The 16,930-nt window shown below is 43.8% G+C and overlaps 1 protein-coding gene across 1 annotated transcript in view; it reads left to right on the top strand.

Moving 5' to 3' along the window:
• Positions 1-16,930, top strand: part of LOC146809490 (dickkopf-related protein 3-like) — a 1,194,695-nt gene that overhangs the window by 1,133,205 nt on the left and 44,560 nt on the right. The window contains exon 6 of the mRNA XM_085616337.1: positions 7,596-7,752. Coding sequence (XP_085472463.1) covers positions 7,596-7,752 — 157 coding nt within the window. The remainder of the gene's footprint in view (positions 1-7,595; positions 7,753-16,930) is intronic.

The following is a 16,930-nucleotide window of genomic DNA, read 5'->3' as shown; positions in this document are numbered from 1 at the left end:
CTTTGTAGGGGCCTGCTTTTTCCCTTTCAATGCCGATTTCAAAGGTCTCTGGGAAGCCCCCCAATACCCTTTACCTTCTTTTGATGCAGGTAATGTGACTGGTGAGGTTTGGCCTGACTGGCCCACCTGTCCTTGTCTCATCGTCGAGGGCAGCTTATGGGCTGTACAAGTTCCAACCCTTCAGCCTCTTCACCAGCATCTGCCTTTTCCATGCCTGAACAAACCTAACGTGTGCTGCTGCTGCATGCGCCGACCCATAGGAGACGCGCGCTGCTGCCCTGCGGCCCTCCTTAGCTTCAGGGCGGCTGCCTCCCAGCGGGTGGAAACTGCAGAGACAGCCGACGAGCAGTTCGCGACTGGCACTAGGACAGCGTAACACATACTCGTGGAAAAACCACAGACATGACAGATTCAGAGCTTTGGGTGAGGTAACAGAGATGAGGTAAAAGAGCGTGGTTCTATGTACAAATTGACTCCAGTTTCAGGGCATGGGACGCGGGAGCCTCCGGCGAGAAAGCAGCAGCTCATGCAACAGCCGCCATGTTCTCCCCCCACTAATCGCCAGGAATTCAGCTTGTAGAAGCTTTGGTGAGTTGATCTAGAAAATATCACATAAGTAGCAAGTAACGGGATGGGTAGTCACATTGAACAGGGAGTAGACCAGACATGGCAAGGGAGGGGTGTTTGAGTTGAGGGTAGGGGGTGTTGGGGAGGGAGTTTTATATAGACACTTACAGGTCCCGGTAAGTTAATATGGTGGGTAGCATGGGATACTGTGTGGGGGCTGAAATGAGATAAAAGATTATGTATACCAGTGGGGTGCTTTTAGAACAGGTTTGGTTAGGAAGATAATATCAGTAATGTTATGAAAGATGATCAACATCAGAATCTAAACATTTCTTGTGTAAAATCCATGCAGAGGATAACAATTTGGCAATACTGATGTAAATCATTTAATTGGTATCAGTTCTGAAAATTTTCAGTGCAATTTCATATTGTCTAGTTTCTAAGAGATGGCAGACACTTCTTGTGAGGAGTTGCATGAGCATTATAAAAGTAAAGGAAGTGGTGCAGGGTTTCAATCTCAAATCTAAATGACGTACATAAAGTGCTAGTGCAATATAATTCACCGCAGCGGATTAAAAAGCTGTTAAAGCAGGATCCCACGTCTGAACTTAATGTGCAACGGCTTGGCTAAGGGGCATGTGATCTTGTCAAAAAAAGGTTGAAATGAAGGAATAACTGTATAATCTAAGAACCTATGTGTCAAGCTATCCGGCTTACAACTAAGTATTTTCCTCATCTCATAAGAGAGTCTTTAATTTCTCTTTGATCTCTTTGGCACTAACACAGCATCAGCAGGAGAGTCCCAGAGACCGGAAAAATCAAGGCTGTATAACATTCTTTTAGCATATAATAGCCAGAGAATTTTCAAATAACCATTCAATCGCTATATGTCCATAAGTGGTAGCCAATAGCGAGCTAGCTCATGTGTGGACCACAATCTATGCCACTACAATAGCGGTTTAAGTTTGATTATGGTAGAAATCGGATACACACCTGCCATCAAGTAGCTGAGGTAGGCAAAGGGGGGTCTGTGGGAGATTTTGTATTGACCTGATAAATTTGATTTCAGCCACTATAAGCTTTTGTCGTTTGCATGACCCCTTAGCTCTGAACCATGGAGTGCCAGCCCCTTGGGTTTGACGTTGTATATTTCTACTGTTGGGGAACAAACTCTGGTTTTGGTGTTCTTGACTAACTTCAAAATGACCCTGGATTCCTGGTGTAACTTTAATGTGCTATTATTGCTCTGCAGCAACCAAGAAAATGTATTGGTCAATCTGACTACTTGGTAATTAAAGTCTTGAACTTGTTCAAGCAGTTCGTTCCGAGCCTTGATATAGCTCTTCACAGATTTATAAGGGTTAAAGGACATACATTTGTCTACTACATGTCCAAGGCTAATCCTCTCTCAGAACCAAAAATTCGAAAGTAACCCACTAGGGCCTACAAACCAGCAGGAGTTTTAGAGATGAAAAGTGTGTCATCTGCCAACAGAAATGTTGGAGTCATCTGCAAACAGAAATGTTGGAAGCACCTACTTTTGAAGCATCATTGTCAGGGAAGTTTAAGCAATGCACTAAATTATTTAAGTATAATGTGAAGAAGATTGTTCCAATACACATCCCTGTCGTACTCCCTTCTCTATTCTGAAACAGTTAGACAGCTCACCCCTAGTTCCATAGCTAACACTGGCATATTTCAATTCATGTAGACGGATTAAAACAGATAAAATGTTAACTGGGACCTGACGCTACTGAGAACACCCCTGAGCTTGTGGTGAGGGATTAAGTCAAAACCACATACAGATGGCCCTTTTCCAATATCACTGTTTGCTAATATATTGCACAGAAGCGAAAACTATGATCTATTGTGCTTATCTTCTGGAGAAAACCTGCTTGAAGATCTGATAGGATGTTGTTCTAAGTGGCCCAATCTGTAAGTTTCCCCAGGATTTGACGACAGAAGAGTTTTTGCAACCCATCAATCAAACTAATGGGTCTATAGTTGCAGGGGTTTTCTTGACTATCCTCCTTATAGATGGGGACGATCTTGGCATAATGTCAAGATTTAGGAAGCCGCCCAGCCCCCCAGGATGTATTTTTACATCAAATTAAGATATGGGCTCCATATAAATGGTTCTGCAGCTAACAGGTCACATGAAATGCAATCGGGTGCAAAGGCCTTCCTTGGGACTATAACAGACAAGGCTATAAGAGGCTTTTTTTAGTGTTATTACAACCTGGTTGTGCGAGGGAGTCACCTGCGATTTTGATCCCTGGCTCGGTGGGCGTCTAGGGAAACCTACCAAACCCAGACATTTCTGAAAAATTAGACACCCAGGGGAGTCCATGGAAATGTGGCTTGCCTACTCACCCGGCATTCCCCCAGGTCTACCGATAAAAACGTCACTTTTGTGGGTGGGCCTAGTATTGTATTATGGAGACACTTAAATTATCTATCACAAAACGACTAGGATTTGCAAGTGGGCACCTGTTTTTTGGTCCCGGGCTTTGCGGCCATCTAGGGAAACCTACCAAACCCAGACATTTCTGAAAACTAGACAATACAATTAACTCATCCGCCACATCCCAGGACGACAGAAAGATTTAAACATACGTGGGATTGCCACCAGGTGCTTCGCCGCGAGTCGTCCTCACTATATCTGAGCTGACTATTGAAGAACGTTCTGAATCCAATGAGTCACTTTATTACTAAGTGAATTACTGCCTTCTCTTGTGCCTCGAGGGAGTCTGGGCACATTGTGCATTCAAATCACCTACTGACCCATCACCAGAGACCCACCAGGCATTAGGAAAAGCTTTGGTTGACAAAGCTTCGCTGAAACACTTGTTGGTGGGGATTGCCTGGGGAATCGAACTGGGAAGTTCAGGATGGAGGCACTTATACACTTTGATGAGTGGATAAGATCTTTCACAAAAAGTAGGGGGGAAAGTTCTGTGCATAGCCAAATCATGCCTAGTGTTAGAAAATCCCCAATGCAATGAAGCAGTAGTTAGTATTGAACTCCAAGAACCTGAATGGCAACTTCACTCAGGAGGTGGAAGACACTGATTAGCTTTAAAAACTATATTTTCATGATTCAGGGTAACAATTGTCGAGAAACGAGTTGTTAGTACCTTGACTTCCGCCCTAAGCTCTGCGAGCTCAGTCTTAAAAGCACTCACGACTTGGAACCCCTCTTGGCTGCTGGTCGCTGACAGTACTTGAAAGGTATGTGCTCAAGTTTCCAATAGTGACTGCTGGTTTGCAAGGAAGCTGCTCCTGTGGAAGGATTTTCTACATGTGCCTTAGTTCCCCATACTCTGCTGATTTTTACATCCAGGTTCCATCCTTCCCCTACTTTAACTTGGCCAAGAAGTGAGAGCGTTAAGATCTTTGCTTCTCCTCTGGTACGAATATGGGGAAAAGGAAGGCACCAGAAATGTATACTGGGTTGTCTAGCAAAACAAAAAACAGCCAATCAACATTCCAATACTATCACGCTGGGGAAATTAAGAAACTGATCAACGAAATTGAGACTATTTTTTAAAGCCAGCTTCTTCTTCTTTTGTCTCATCTTCTAGACTTAAAGCAAAAGGAAAACCTTTACCAAAAATATTTACTAAACGACCAGTAAGCCATGCAAGTCTCTTGGCCCTCAGGCCAACCATCCATTTACTGCTACAAACAGGTGTGTTTTTATGGTGCCCCTCCAAACTGAGACAACTTGTGAACCTGCCTCGCTGGTGGCTCCTTACGAAGTTACAGTGTCTTGTGAAAATCCTTTTTCTGCTTTGCCTGTGAAGGAACCTGTTATCCCTGTGCTTCCAATAACTCATGCCGTCTCCTCCTTACCCCCATTAGTACTACGCAGCAGGTTTTTACAAACTGGGAAATATTGTGCTATTACAAGAAACATGGTTGTGGGAGAACGTCAGTGTCAAGGCAGTTTGGCGTGACTGATTCTTTTAATCTATTGTATTTTGAGGGGAACGAACAGGGGGCACGTGTAACTACTTTTGGAGAAGCATTGCATCTTGAAAAGGTTTTACCCATAGTTATAAGTTATTCACGTCGCTTAATCACTTGCATAGTCCCTGGTCATCTTCATCACTTAGCTAATTGGCAGGTAAGAGGGAATATAGGCATTGGCCTAGAAATGGGTGAACATCTATTAAGGTGGTAAAAGGACCTGATGGGTAATGTTCTTTCTTGTGTAAGTGTTAATCTAAGATTCAGTTTGGGAAAGGCAAAAGGTCCCACAAAACAAGCAAACAATACATGCTTTGATTCTACCTGCCAGATACATAAAAGTCAGTTGAGAAAGTCTGTCAAGAATTATCGTCATGGTCAATTAGGCATCACTATACAAGTTGTAGACTGTCTCACAATCAAGTATAGGCAGCTTTTTAAGGGAAAAAAAAGAAAAGTTTAAAGAAAAGACAATGTTATTACAATTGATGGGAGGAAATGACAGAGGTAATTGTGTCACGGCACCAAAAACAGTTCTGGAAATTGGTGCACCAGGTAATAACTAGTAGCAGCCGTCCTATATTCAATTGAGGGAGACACCTGGATAGCACATTTGGAGAATGTATATGGCCAACAAGATATCAACCCGTGTCAATCATTATAACCAGCTCGTCCTCTGTAAGGCATTGGGATTCTCTGCCAAATCAGGTTGACAGCCAGTTAACTGATTGGTTTTCAGTAAAGGATATTAGGTCAGTCACTGCATCGCTAAACTTGAGTCGAGCAGCTGGGCCTGAAAACATTCCAGCAGTAGAAATAAAAATCAACACTGACTGGTGGGCCAGAATTTTCTCTGCTTTGTTTAAATGCGTAGCCTTGATCAGGAAGTACCCAGAATTTTGGAAAGGGTCCATAATATTGCCAATTTTGAAGAAAGGTGATGCAATGTGCCCCGCAAAGTATAGATCAACAGATAGATATGTTTGTTAGACATCTCAGAGAAGGTTTACTCAAAAATTCTCCCGATACATTGAGAGGGATGGGCCAGGGCTCATGACCTTCTTTCCCAGAACAAGGGGGGTTTCACTAAGGGCACTCAACAGCAGATCACTGTTTCCTGTTTTTAAATTGATTTCCGCACAGCCTTTGATACAGTGGAAAGAGGGCGACTGTGGGCAAAGTTGAGTTTATGGAGGACCCCTGTATATTTGCTCTCTGCAATCCAGGAACGCAATACATGTAATTTGGTTCAGATGTAACTGAACATCACAGGAAGAATATCGAAAAAAACTAATATCTGGAAAGGTTTGACAAAAGGCTGTGTCCTTGCTCCCACCCTTCTCATCCTTTATGTGGCAGATCTACCAGCTGCATTTTAGAGGAACAAAAACGTTCTCCCCTGAAATGGGTTCTACTCATATTCCCTGTTTACTGTATGCGGATGATTTGATTGTGCTGGATTATAGTAATGGGGCTTCGGAGGAAATTAGATGCCTTAGGTCTTTACTGTACAGAAAATCGACTAATGATAGATTTTGGAAAAACTAAAATCCTGATTTTTGGGAAAAATGTGCACTTGGATGCCAACCAGATTAAGATTGTAAACCAATATAAATATTTAGAGCCCACATTCTCAAGTAATATGGGGTGGGAGTAAAAAAAACAGGATTTTGCACCTAACAAGGTCACCAGTAAAACGTAATGGAATTTATTATAGATTTCCGTGGGCGCCCCTAATGAAAGCATATAGTAGCACACTTCCTCTATTAGCCCTGTATGGGGTGCAGGTTATTTGCTTGGACAGAAGGTATTCTTGGGATGCCCTTGTAGGGACTGCGCTAAAAGGTTTAGTGTGCTTACCAAAGATCTCAATGGTTGAAGTGATCCGTGAAGAATTCAATTTAAACTCTTGGCATTGAATTGCTGGTGTCAGTCTCCTAAGGTTCTTAAAATTAATTTGCCCTCAGTGACCAGCCAACAAAAATTTGTGTTGGGAGGAGATCCGTGTGAGAGAATGGGAATGGGCCAAAGCAGTGGTTAATAGGTTTAATGAATTTAAAATTTTGTAGACCTTCTCTGGGAAAATATCAAGATGAGACCCCTCCTTTATAAAACCCTCACTGATGGATTCACCATCTCATGTAAAACACGTTGATAGTTATTTTTAAATGAGTTCCTCCATCACCCTCACCTATAAAACCATAGGGCATGGAAATCTCTTCCCATATATGTTCTGTCTGCCCGATCAGAATTATCGTCTAGAACTGCTCAAAATTTGGCTTGGGTGTTATCCTGTCTTTTCCCATCATCAATGATATAAAAGCTGGCAGGTGTATAATGGAGTGTGCTCTTTCCCCCATAAAGATGAATTGGTTCAGAAGACATATTTTGATAGATTGTTTACATTTTAAATCAGCGCAAGTCAAGTTTTTAAAATCTCTATTCAATAAATGTCTGACATGGTCTAGACAGGAGGGGATAGCACTTTTGCTGAACATGAATTTTTTGACATAGCTGTAGGACTCGCACATTTTTTACTTTGCATCAAAAATAGGGATTAATATTTGCAGATGGAACTGCATTTTATTTTGATATGGTAATGTTGGTTTTATAGATAGGAGAGTGGGTTTTATTTGTTTTGCTGGCTTTATCATGTTGTATTGTTCGTCTATATTTTAGGGACATTTGTTCCAATAAACGTATTTATTACCATTATAGGTTTTGGTTCTGCTGTGCACCCTCAGCTGCTTTTGTATAAGTTTATGAGGAGCTTTCCTCTCTGCTTCATCTGTTGAACATTTAAAGAAAAATTGGTGATTTATCTCTTCAAAAATGTCTGGTTTCCTCATGCTTTTATTTTGCTTTTTAGTGTAAGATAGAGTTTGTAGTATTAATGAATTAAATGCCTATTAAATCTTGTTTTTTTTTGTAATTTGATGTTATTGATTGTCAAGGGCTCAACTGCCAACTTTTTGTTATGTTTGCACTTTTTTTCAAATGTTGATATAAGTAAAATGGAAACTTCTACCTTTATTTTTATCTCGTATTTGTTACAGCTCTCCCATCCCCAGTCTGTGCCCTACCTCCAACAGAAGGAGAGGAGTGCAACAGTCCTTATGGAAGTTTGCTGAGGATGATCACCTGGGGTACGCAGGGTAGCTCCACAAAGGGTTACTGTCCTTGTGCCAACGGACTTGTGTGCACAAACAAGGGGTAAGCCATAATTTGTCAGGAGGACATATATATTTATTACACTGGGTGCAGAAGTTTAAATTGACATTATAGCAGGGGTCTTCAAACTGTGGGGCGCGACCCCCAGGGGGGCCGTGGAGTGATGCAAAGGGGGTCACGCCTTCCCAGTCACACTTCTGCCCAGGCCCAAGGGCTCCAGCCCCACCCCCCCCTCTTCCCCCATCCTGTGTCTCAGCCCGGGCTGCTGCAGTGAAACTTGAGCTGCTGGGGGCTCAGCTGGGCATTGTCTGGAGTCTTATCTCCGGCACCCTCGTGTTTTTCACAGGTCTTTAAAGACCATTTGCAGTTTTACATGCCTTTACAGAGGCTTAGGTTTTTTTCCTGGTTCTAGTACCCCCTGGGTCCCCACTCAGCCTATTCCTTACATTTGTATTTTACATTTACTGCTGTAGTGTGAGAATGCATTTAATGGAAAGGAATACAAAGTAAGCTTGCCAAAAGAACAAGCATTGGCATAGCCAATAGGTCTCGCTTTTGGGACCTTATAAGTATTTACTATGCAGCACAATATCCTTGGTGCAACAACATCAACTAATTGCATAGCTAAACACTTATAAGATCCCAAAGGCGAGACCTATTGGCTATGCCAATGCTTGTTTGCTTTGCTGCCAAGCCCTGAGACCAGAAGGCGCGCTCGGCTCTTGCAGAACAAGCAGCATGCTGTGCGCCTCAGAAAGCGTGAAACAGAGTATACATCTGAGAACAAGGCCCGCCAAACACTCTCGTGCGAACTGAAAAACCAGTAAGTACTCCTGGGAGACGGGGGGCGGGGGGACTGGTTGAACAACATGAAACCGTGCGCAGGGCCCGACGCCCGCTGTGTCATGCTGGGAGTTGTCCGCCCGGGGCTCGCTGCCCTGTACTGGCAGAGGAAGGATCTCTTACAGCAAGTGACTGAGCTTGTTACGCGCACACGCTCCCTGCCGTCACATGACCTGCCACTGGGGCACGGACGAGGTCACAGACGGCCGACTTCAGGGCAATGACAAGACAGGTTTCTAGGCCAAGACGAGGTGTATGCGGGTCAAGTGAGGTGTGAAGTGAACGTCAGCGGGAGAACATCCTAAACACTAGAGTAAGCTATAAATACGAGGAATAAACCACATTTTATAAGCTTTGATGCTCAAATGTATAGCACTCACACCTGTATGCAAGGATGGCGATGCGAAGGAAGCAGCAGTTTAGGCTCCGTCTCCTTCGGTCCAGGGGTTCGCCACCACTGTAAAGGCGCTGCCTAACATGAGATTCATTCCCTCAATGTCACTGTGTGACAGGATGTTTCTCTCATGCGGGCTTTACTTCAAAGTAATATATGGGAAAGTATACATCTAGCACACATAAAACCCTTAACCATTCCCAGTGGAATGCAAATGTCATCATGGCACATTTAGGGGAGCTTTAGGGGAGAAGTCAAGAGCTTCGTATTGGGTCAATACAAGTTAATACTTTTTCTTGTACACCCGAAAGGACAAAACTAATTGCCTCTAAACACTTCAACATTTTGTGAGACGAATGATGACGGCCTTGTGATGACGAATGGTAAATATAACAAGCAGGAAGTGGGATAAGGGAGGGGGTGGCAAATGGTGATCACTTTCGCGGCCGCTTTGATGTTCTCAGTGGCCACGCGGCTCACTGAGAACATCAAAGCGGCCGCGAAAGTGATCAGGCAGGCTGCCAAATGGTGCGCGCGCCCGGCGCACATGCACTGTATTTGGAGGCCTGAAAAGCACTAGTTTGCACTTCCAAATACCCCAATTAACTAAAGCTCTCGCCAGAGCAGCGCTAAAGCGCTGGCTCAGGCGAGACCTAAAAATGCCTGCCGTGTTTTGTTTAAAGAGCCTGCAAAGATCTCCTCTTGGTACTAAATAGACTTAGAAATAACAAAGTATGTATGCATTGGTTATGTGACTTTTCTGTCTTTGTTCTCTTTAATTATCAGTCATGGATCATTGAGGCAGCCCTAGAACACAATTAAAAGTGCTTTCTATGTATATTTGCTGTTGGAAGTATGCACAGATAAGTCCTGAAAATACCGCTTTAGGTGACTGCTTTTTTTTGTACCGACTGGGCCATCAAAATAATCTGCTGGCAACCCTAACCATAGGACTGGAAGTTTGTTGCAGGTTTCAGCACATTATTTATTTCCTTCACCCTCGATCCCCGATTAATGCCGCAATAGTTTAACTTATATCTTGAACTCAACGCCGCCGTCAATAACATGCTGAGTTACTTCATGGGACTGGGAATGCACCCTGCCTTCAGACAACTCATTCCTCCTTCTCGCCCTTCATTTTCACGCTCACCCTGCACTCACAGCGATCACAATGCACTCACACTGATCACCATGCACTCGCACCATTCACCCGCTCACCTTGCACTCACAGTGATCACTCTGCACTCACAATGCACTTGTGCTGCTCACCCTATACCTCAACCTGCAGTCACACGAGTACACTACTAATCCTGCACTCATGTGACACTTCACTCACCTGTCCCCCTCACTACTCAATATGCAACTCACTCAAACAAGCCCATCAGTAATCATACATTCATTCATCCCATTCTGAACTTGCATCCGCACCCAATTTCATATGCCACCTCACTCACCCTGCAGTCACTCCTCTTGTCCTACTCTCACTGTTGCATCGCTCACCGTGCACTCACATGGGCACTCTTGTCACCCACACAGTGCAGAGGGTTAATGTGCCTGCTACAAAGAATATGTACCATGCAGATCCCAGAAATGAGTGTGAGTAAACTATGAGTAGTGTTATAAAAATGAAATGTTTATCAGAAAGGTGCTATAGAGAGATGCGGTGCATTGTTGGTGAGTGGCAGTGAAGGAATTCATGGAGAAGGAGGAAACGGGGGTGGGGCATCAAAAAAGACTGATGCACCAGGTGCGACCAGCGTTAGGACCAGCCCTGACTGGGAGTGTTAGCCCCCCCCCCCTCTGAAGTTCTGGTCTAGTGGCTCTCCTGCTTCTGCCTATTATTATTTACATTTGTAGTGCACTACTGTTACAAAAAGATGTCCTGGGGCTAATAAACATCTACTGCCTGAAGGCAAATGAGAAACACACAGAAGGAGAAGGAGAACCAGCCAAATGGGGTAACCTACAGAGCATAGAGAAAGAAGGTTTTTATATCTTCCTAAAGGATAATAGATTCTTGGTGGAGCGAAGAAAAGGAGGGTGCATGTTCCATAACTGCGCGGCCTGCACCAAAACAGCGAGACAATTCATGCCTTCTTGAATTGGTGAACAATAAGCAGAGTGGCACCTGCCGAGAAGAGCATACGGGTCCGACCCGTATGCTTGGTGATGAGAGGATGAGAGAGGACAGCAAGGGAGTGAGAGAATTTGATTGAAGAGGTCAGGGATGAGGAGAAATGTGAATTGCCGAAGATAAGTGTGGACACACAAGAAGTGAGTGTGATCCAAAGGTGAGGGCTTCTGTTATAACACAGGGGAGATGTGAAAGAGGAAGGGGGGGACTGGAGAGGTGTAAGATACAAATAGACAAAAATTTGAATGGAGAGACGAGGTGAATGAGAAGTGCTGGGGGGCACAGGAGGTTACAGGGCCAAAGAGGAAATGAGATAAATGCGAAAGACTGTTAGAGATGAGGGCAGTGAAAAGACAGAATGGGAAGAGGTGATTAAAGGTGAAGTGAGAGGTTGAATGGGGAGAATTTAGAAGTTGTAAAAAGGGGTGAAAGAAAATGGCCTGCAAAGTGAGAGAGGGATCCGGGGTTAGGAGAGGGGAGAGGGATGGAAGGGAGGGGGTGAGAGGAAAGCTGCATGGGTAAACTGCTTAACTCTGCACAAAACCGCCAGGGTTTTAAGGGATCCCTGCTGCTCCCGGCCAGGGCCAGGTGAGCTTCTAATGTGGCAGCACGTATTGCTGCATAGTGGAAGGCCCTTAACAAAGGTTGACTTAAAATCTTTCTGATGATAATTGCTGTATTTTGGTTATAAATGGGTACTGATTGGGTGAAATCTTTCCTCAGTGTTACTGTGTGTAACAAATGTCAAAATAATGAAGCAATGCTATCCCAAAATACGCTGCATCACATAACCTCATTTACATTTTCATCCCACGCAATTTAGTCAACAGGTTTAGACATTTTTGTCAGGAGGGGGTCCTTATGCCTCAAAATGTTGACAGGGATGTCTCGGCATCCAAAAGTTTGAAGACCTCTGCGTTATAGCTAGGTGTTGAAATTGGTTAACCAAAAGAACCAGTTACTTGTGTGCAGATACTAAGGATCTACAGGAGCCTCCTAGTTAGAAGAAACCCATTTATATAAGCCGGGAGGCTGGTAAGGAATCTACGACTCAATAGCATCTCTACCAGATAAGACATTAAGGTAAGTAACTTGTTCAACTGATAGAGATTTCTAGCCGCAGATTCCTTATCTTAAATAGATACTGAATCAATACTTCCCCAGAGGTGGGTCTGCAAACTGGTTCAGACCAAAAAGTTCTGGAGGGCCGAAGGGGCAAAATCTTATATTATGCGACTTTATAAATCACATGGCTACCCTAAGGATTCCCATCGCTGTAAGAGTAAGCAGTATTCTGACCTTTGAATGTAGTAGAGGAATTAATTGGAGTAGAGCCAGATTTTAAGAGTTTTCTAAATTAGAGTTAATTGTGCTCTATTCTCAAGCAAATAGGCATTGAATTACACAGTTTAGGGGCTATGTAAGAAAAAGACCTTCCACCCTTTCTGGACCTCTGAATGCGAGCGACTTTCAGGAGACCAGTGTTTGAGCACTTGATATGGTCAGGAGACCCCTGACCATATTGGTTCCCCTGTGATTGACTGCCCTGTGAGCCATGCAAAGTGTCTCAAATTGTATTCTCTTCTCCGCTGGTAGCCAGTGCAAGGAGGCAAAGGCACCCTTGGCTGACAAACATTTGAGTTCCTTGAAGATTGTTCTGGCTGCGGCATTCTGCACCACTTGAAGACTCTTTAGGACTGATTTGGGAGAGCCCAGGTACAAGGAGCTCCTGTAGTCAAAGCGTGACAGAATAAGTGTGTGAACTATGATTCTTTTGGAGAGATAACGTAGTAAGTCCAAAATTTTACGCAAGGTTTCTGAGCAATGCTTGTGTTAACAGCCATAGTCCTTGGCTTTTTATCAGAGGCAATGGCACTGGTGGAGTACCTAGGCTGTACGGCCAGCCTAGTGTTCTCAGAGGAGATAGATTATTCCCCTCTACCATCAACTCTGTTTTGTTTCCATTAAGTTTCAGTGAACAACTTGCCATCCAGTGAGTCTCTTTCTCAAGGTATGGACCCAGCAGATGCTGAGAGCCTTCACTCGGTGCTAGAGAGACGACCAACTGCGTGTTGTCCGCATTGGATACAATGGATACTCCGAATTCCTTAACAATGAAGGCCAGTGGTTGAGCATAGACATTAAGGAGTGTGGGGCTGAGTGCCAACCCTTTAGGGACCCTGCATTTTAAAGTGATCACCTCTGAAAAACACAGAGGCTCCCAAATCTGGAAGGATATATATTTTTTTAAGGACTGAAGCCATTTTAAGGCACCCTTCTTTACACCTATTGTCCTCAACCTGAGTGCTAAGGTGTCATGGTCGACCGTGTCGAACGCTGCAATCAGATCAAGGAGAATGATGACTGCTACTCCACCCCTGTCAAGAATTTGTGTTACCACCTCTGTTACCAACAATAGCGCTGATTCTGTGCTATGTTTCGCAAAGAATCCATTCTGGGTGGGGTCAAGGAGTGAGTTTTCCTCCAGATGACAGTAGTGGTGCTGATTAATGTGCTTCTCCATGACCTTTATCAGGGGCCGGGAGCAAGGAAATGGGTCTATAGTAGGGGGCCTCAGGATCATAAAGACGCTAATTGAAGGTAGCGCTCTAGTTGTTAGCTGACCATTATAAATGTCAGTTGAGGAGCGGATGCATGTGTGAGTAAACACTGCTTCGACCTCAATGTATTTTTTATTGTTTTTACTCTTTTTAAACTGTGTTTAAAATTGTGATTAACTAGTTGAATTGCTGCTTGAGCATTTTTTAATAATGACAACCGATGTCTGAGCATTTGTTTGGAGAGCTCTTTTCACTCTCTTAATGCGAGGGACCTTTTTTTAATGATCGTGTTTTTGAGGGAAAGGGGAACTTGAGCAACCATAAAGTAGGAGCTAATTGAAGGTCGCACTCTAGTTGTTAGCTGACCATTATAAATTTCAGCTGGTAAACGCGTGCGCACAGCAGGTGCGCTGAAGGTGTGCCAAAGGCAAGCCCATCTGCGCCTGTCCACGCCCTAACGGGACCAGTGCCGGGACCCCTAGACCAATCGCCAAAAAGAAGATATTCTGCTGACCTTCTACTTTCATTTCAGCCTAAATCTCCTTCTATACTATGTCCCCGACTAGGCTTGGAAACTGACAAACGTCACTAATCCCTCTGTATATTAGCACTGGATGGAAGGGAGGTGGGTAGAACTCATAACTGTATAAACCACAGTATGGAGCAGCATAGGAATTATTAACTGTAGATCCCTCCTCTGTAACAAGTATGAACTATTTACATTAATGGAGGAACAATTCAATGCCCTGTTTCTTACAGAGACTTAGCTACACGACTGCTTGACCCCTGATATTAACCTGGCAGCACTCTCTCCAGGATATTACATTTGCAATAGAGATCGCTAACAGAAAAAGAGCGGAGGCATTGCCATCATTTTAAAAGACACTGATAAATTTGTGTGCAGCCCCCTCGCCATACCAGACTGTGAAAATCTGGGCTTTACTATAAACCTCTCCCCTACCTTCTCTTTTTCGGGGATTCTAGTGTATCAGCCCCCTGGCCCATGTAAAAGGTTTGTGGAAGCTTTGCCAGAGATAGTGGTAGATCTTGCCATTGATAAGCCAATGTTACTCTGTTAGGGGACTTCAACATTCATTCTGTAGAAATTAACAGCCCCAAGGTCTCAAATATCCTACATGATCTAGACGATATGTCTCTAACAGAACGGGTAAATGTGCCTACTCATGTTAAAAACCACTTTATAGATCCAGTCTTTAGTAATGTGCCCTATCTTAAACTTAAGAGTGTCAGTCCAATGGCTTGGATCGATCATGCCCTCATTTAAATTATCTTGGAGGGTCCCTCTTTAGGGGCTGATGCTAAGGATCCCCCACAGTCATGGCCAACGATAGTCTAAGCTTAACAAAGATACTTGGCGATCGGTACTTGCTAACACCATACCTATAGTAGGAAATTACCCTGAGCCTGCAAATGCTATAGTAAAAAAATGTGGATTATTAACTCTATTGATGATACAATCCCCATTACTACTCTAAATAATTGTAGCAAAGAAGATCTGCCCCATGGTTTAATGAGCATTTAGTTCTCTAAAGAAAGGGTGCAAAAAGCTGGAGAGACAGTGGAGACTAAAATGTGATAATAATGTAAAATTGGCCTATCGGGCAGCTATCCGGTTATATCATCAAGAGATAAATAAGACTCAAGCTCCATACTATGAAGAATTGTTGGTTAAGGCAGCTAATGCTCCGAGGGAACTGTTTCTGATTTTAAATTCCCTCAACACCCTTAAAGCGGAAAATCCCTTGTCCAGTCCCTCAGAGGGATGATGCAACAAACTTGCAACTTATTTCCAAATTAAAGTTACACAGATCTCCACAAGGGCAGAGAAATTCCACTTACTGAACCAGAGACACTCTCCCTGGTGGAAGATATAGATTGCCTTCATAGTTTCCTTCTAATCGCAGAAAAAGCACTTCTGGTCCAGTTTGGGATAGTGAAATCGGGCTCACCTCACGATCCGGCCCCCCATTTTTTTTTTATTTGAATATTTTTATTAATACATTTTCTATATAATTTTCCAAGGATCCGACCCCCCATATATTCTCTTGGAAGGAAGTCAAGAGATTTTTCCCCACATCCTTGAATTACTAAACCTCTCCATTTCCAGAAGCTTAATGTCTAGAGAATGGAAACACTCTGTGGTCAAGCTGGTGTTAAAAAAAGCCAAATCTTGATCAGGCTTTGTCAGGGAACAATAGACCCATTTCCTTGCCCGGCACGATGAACCTGACTGTCAAGGCAGTAGCGTTTTGTACATGTGTTCAAAGAAGCCCACGTAGCAGCCTGACAGATATCTAGGACAGGGACTCTGTGAGCTAACAGAGTGAGCAAAGCCTTGGCTCTGGTGGAATGAGCCCACAAGCCTTCAAGGATTGCTTTTTGCCCAGTGCGTAGCAGATCTTAATGCAGAGCACAATCCATCTGGAGATGGTCTGTTTCTGCACTGCTTTTCCCTTTTTCGCTCCAGTGAACCCGAACCCGAACAGTTGCTCATCCACCCGATGTTCTCTGGACCAGGCCATGTAGTCTCTCCTCCTCCTTAGAGGGGTAATGCAGAGCGAAGAAGGTCGACATGGAAAGGAGTCACCACCTTTGGCAGAAAAGAGTCACGAGCACAGAGAACCAGTTTATCTGGTAAGAAGCTGGTGTATGGAGGGTGTACAGAGAGCACCTATAGCTTGCTAACCCTTCTGGCTGAAGTAATTGCCACCAAGAAGACTGTTTTCATCAGTAAGAGGTACAGAGAGTAGCTATGCATGTGCTTGAAGGGCGACCACATCAAAAAGGTTAAGACCAAGCTAACGTCCCACTGAGGCATAATGAAGGGTTTAGATGGAAACACATCTTGAAGTCTTTTCAAGAAACGAATCGCAACAGGCGCTTTGAACAGGGAGAACTGATCTGGCAACTGTAAGAAAGCCAAAATTGGCAAAAGGTACCATTTAACTGTGCCCAAAGCATAGCCTTTCCAGGCTAAAGATAAAACAAACAACAATACCTCGGACAAAGGTACATAAAGAGAATCATCATGCCTTTCAGCACACCAAGCCACAACCTTGTCCCAACAGCAGGCATCTATAGTCTCTGTTGATGGATGCCTGGCTGCTAGTATAAATTCACAGACTTCCGAGAGAAGATCAAAAACTGTCACCTGCAGCTGTTTAATCTCCATGCATTAAGGCGCAGCATGCGTAAGTTCGGGTGTAGAACCCTGCCCTGTTGCTGCGACAGGAAATCCTCTTGAAGGGGCAGCATGACCCGAGAACC

Source organism: Triturus cristatus, chromosome 7, assembly GCF_964204655.1.
Source record: "Triturus cristatus chromosome 7, aTriCri1.1, whole genome shotgun sequence".
Lineage (NCBI taxonomy): Eukaryota > Metazoa > Chordata > Amphibia > Caudata > Salamandridae > Triturus > Triturus cristatus.
This window is presented reverse-complemented; position numbering and strand designations above follow the sequence as displayed.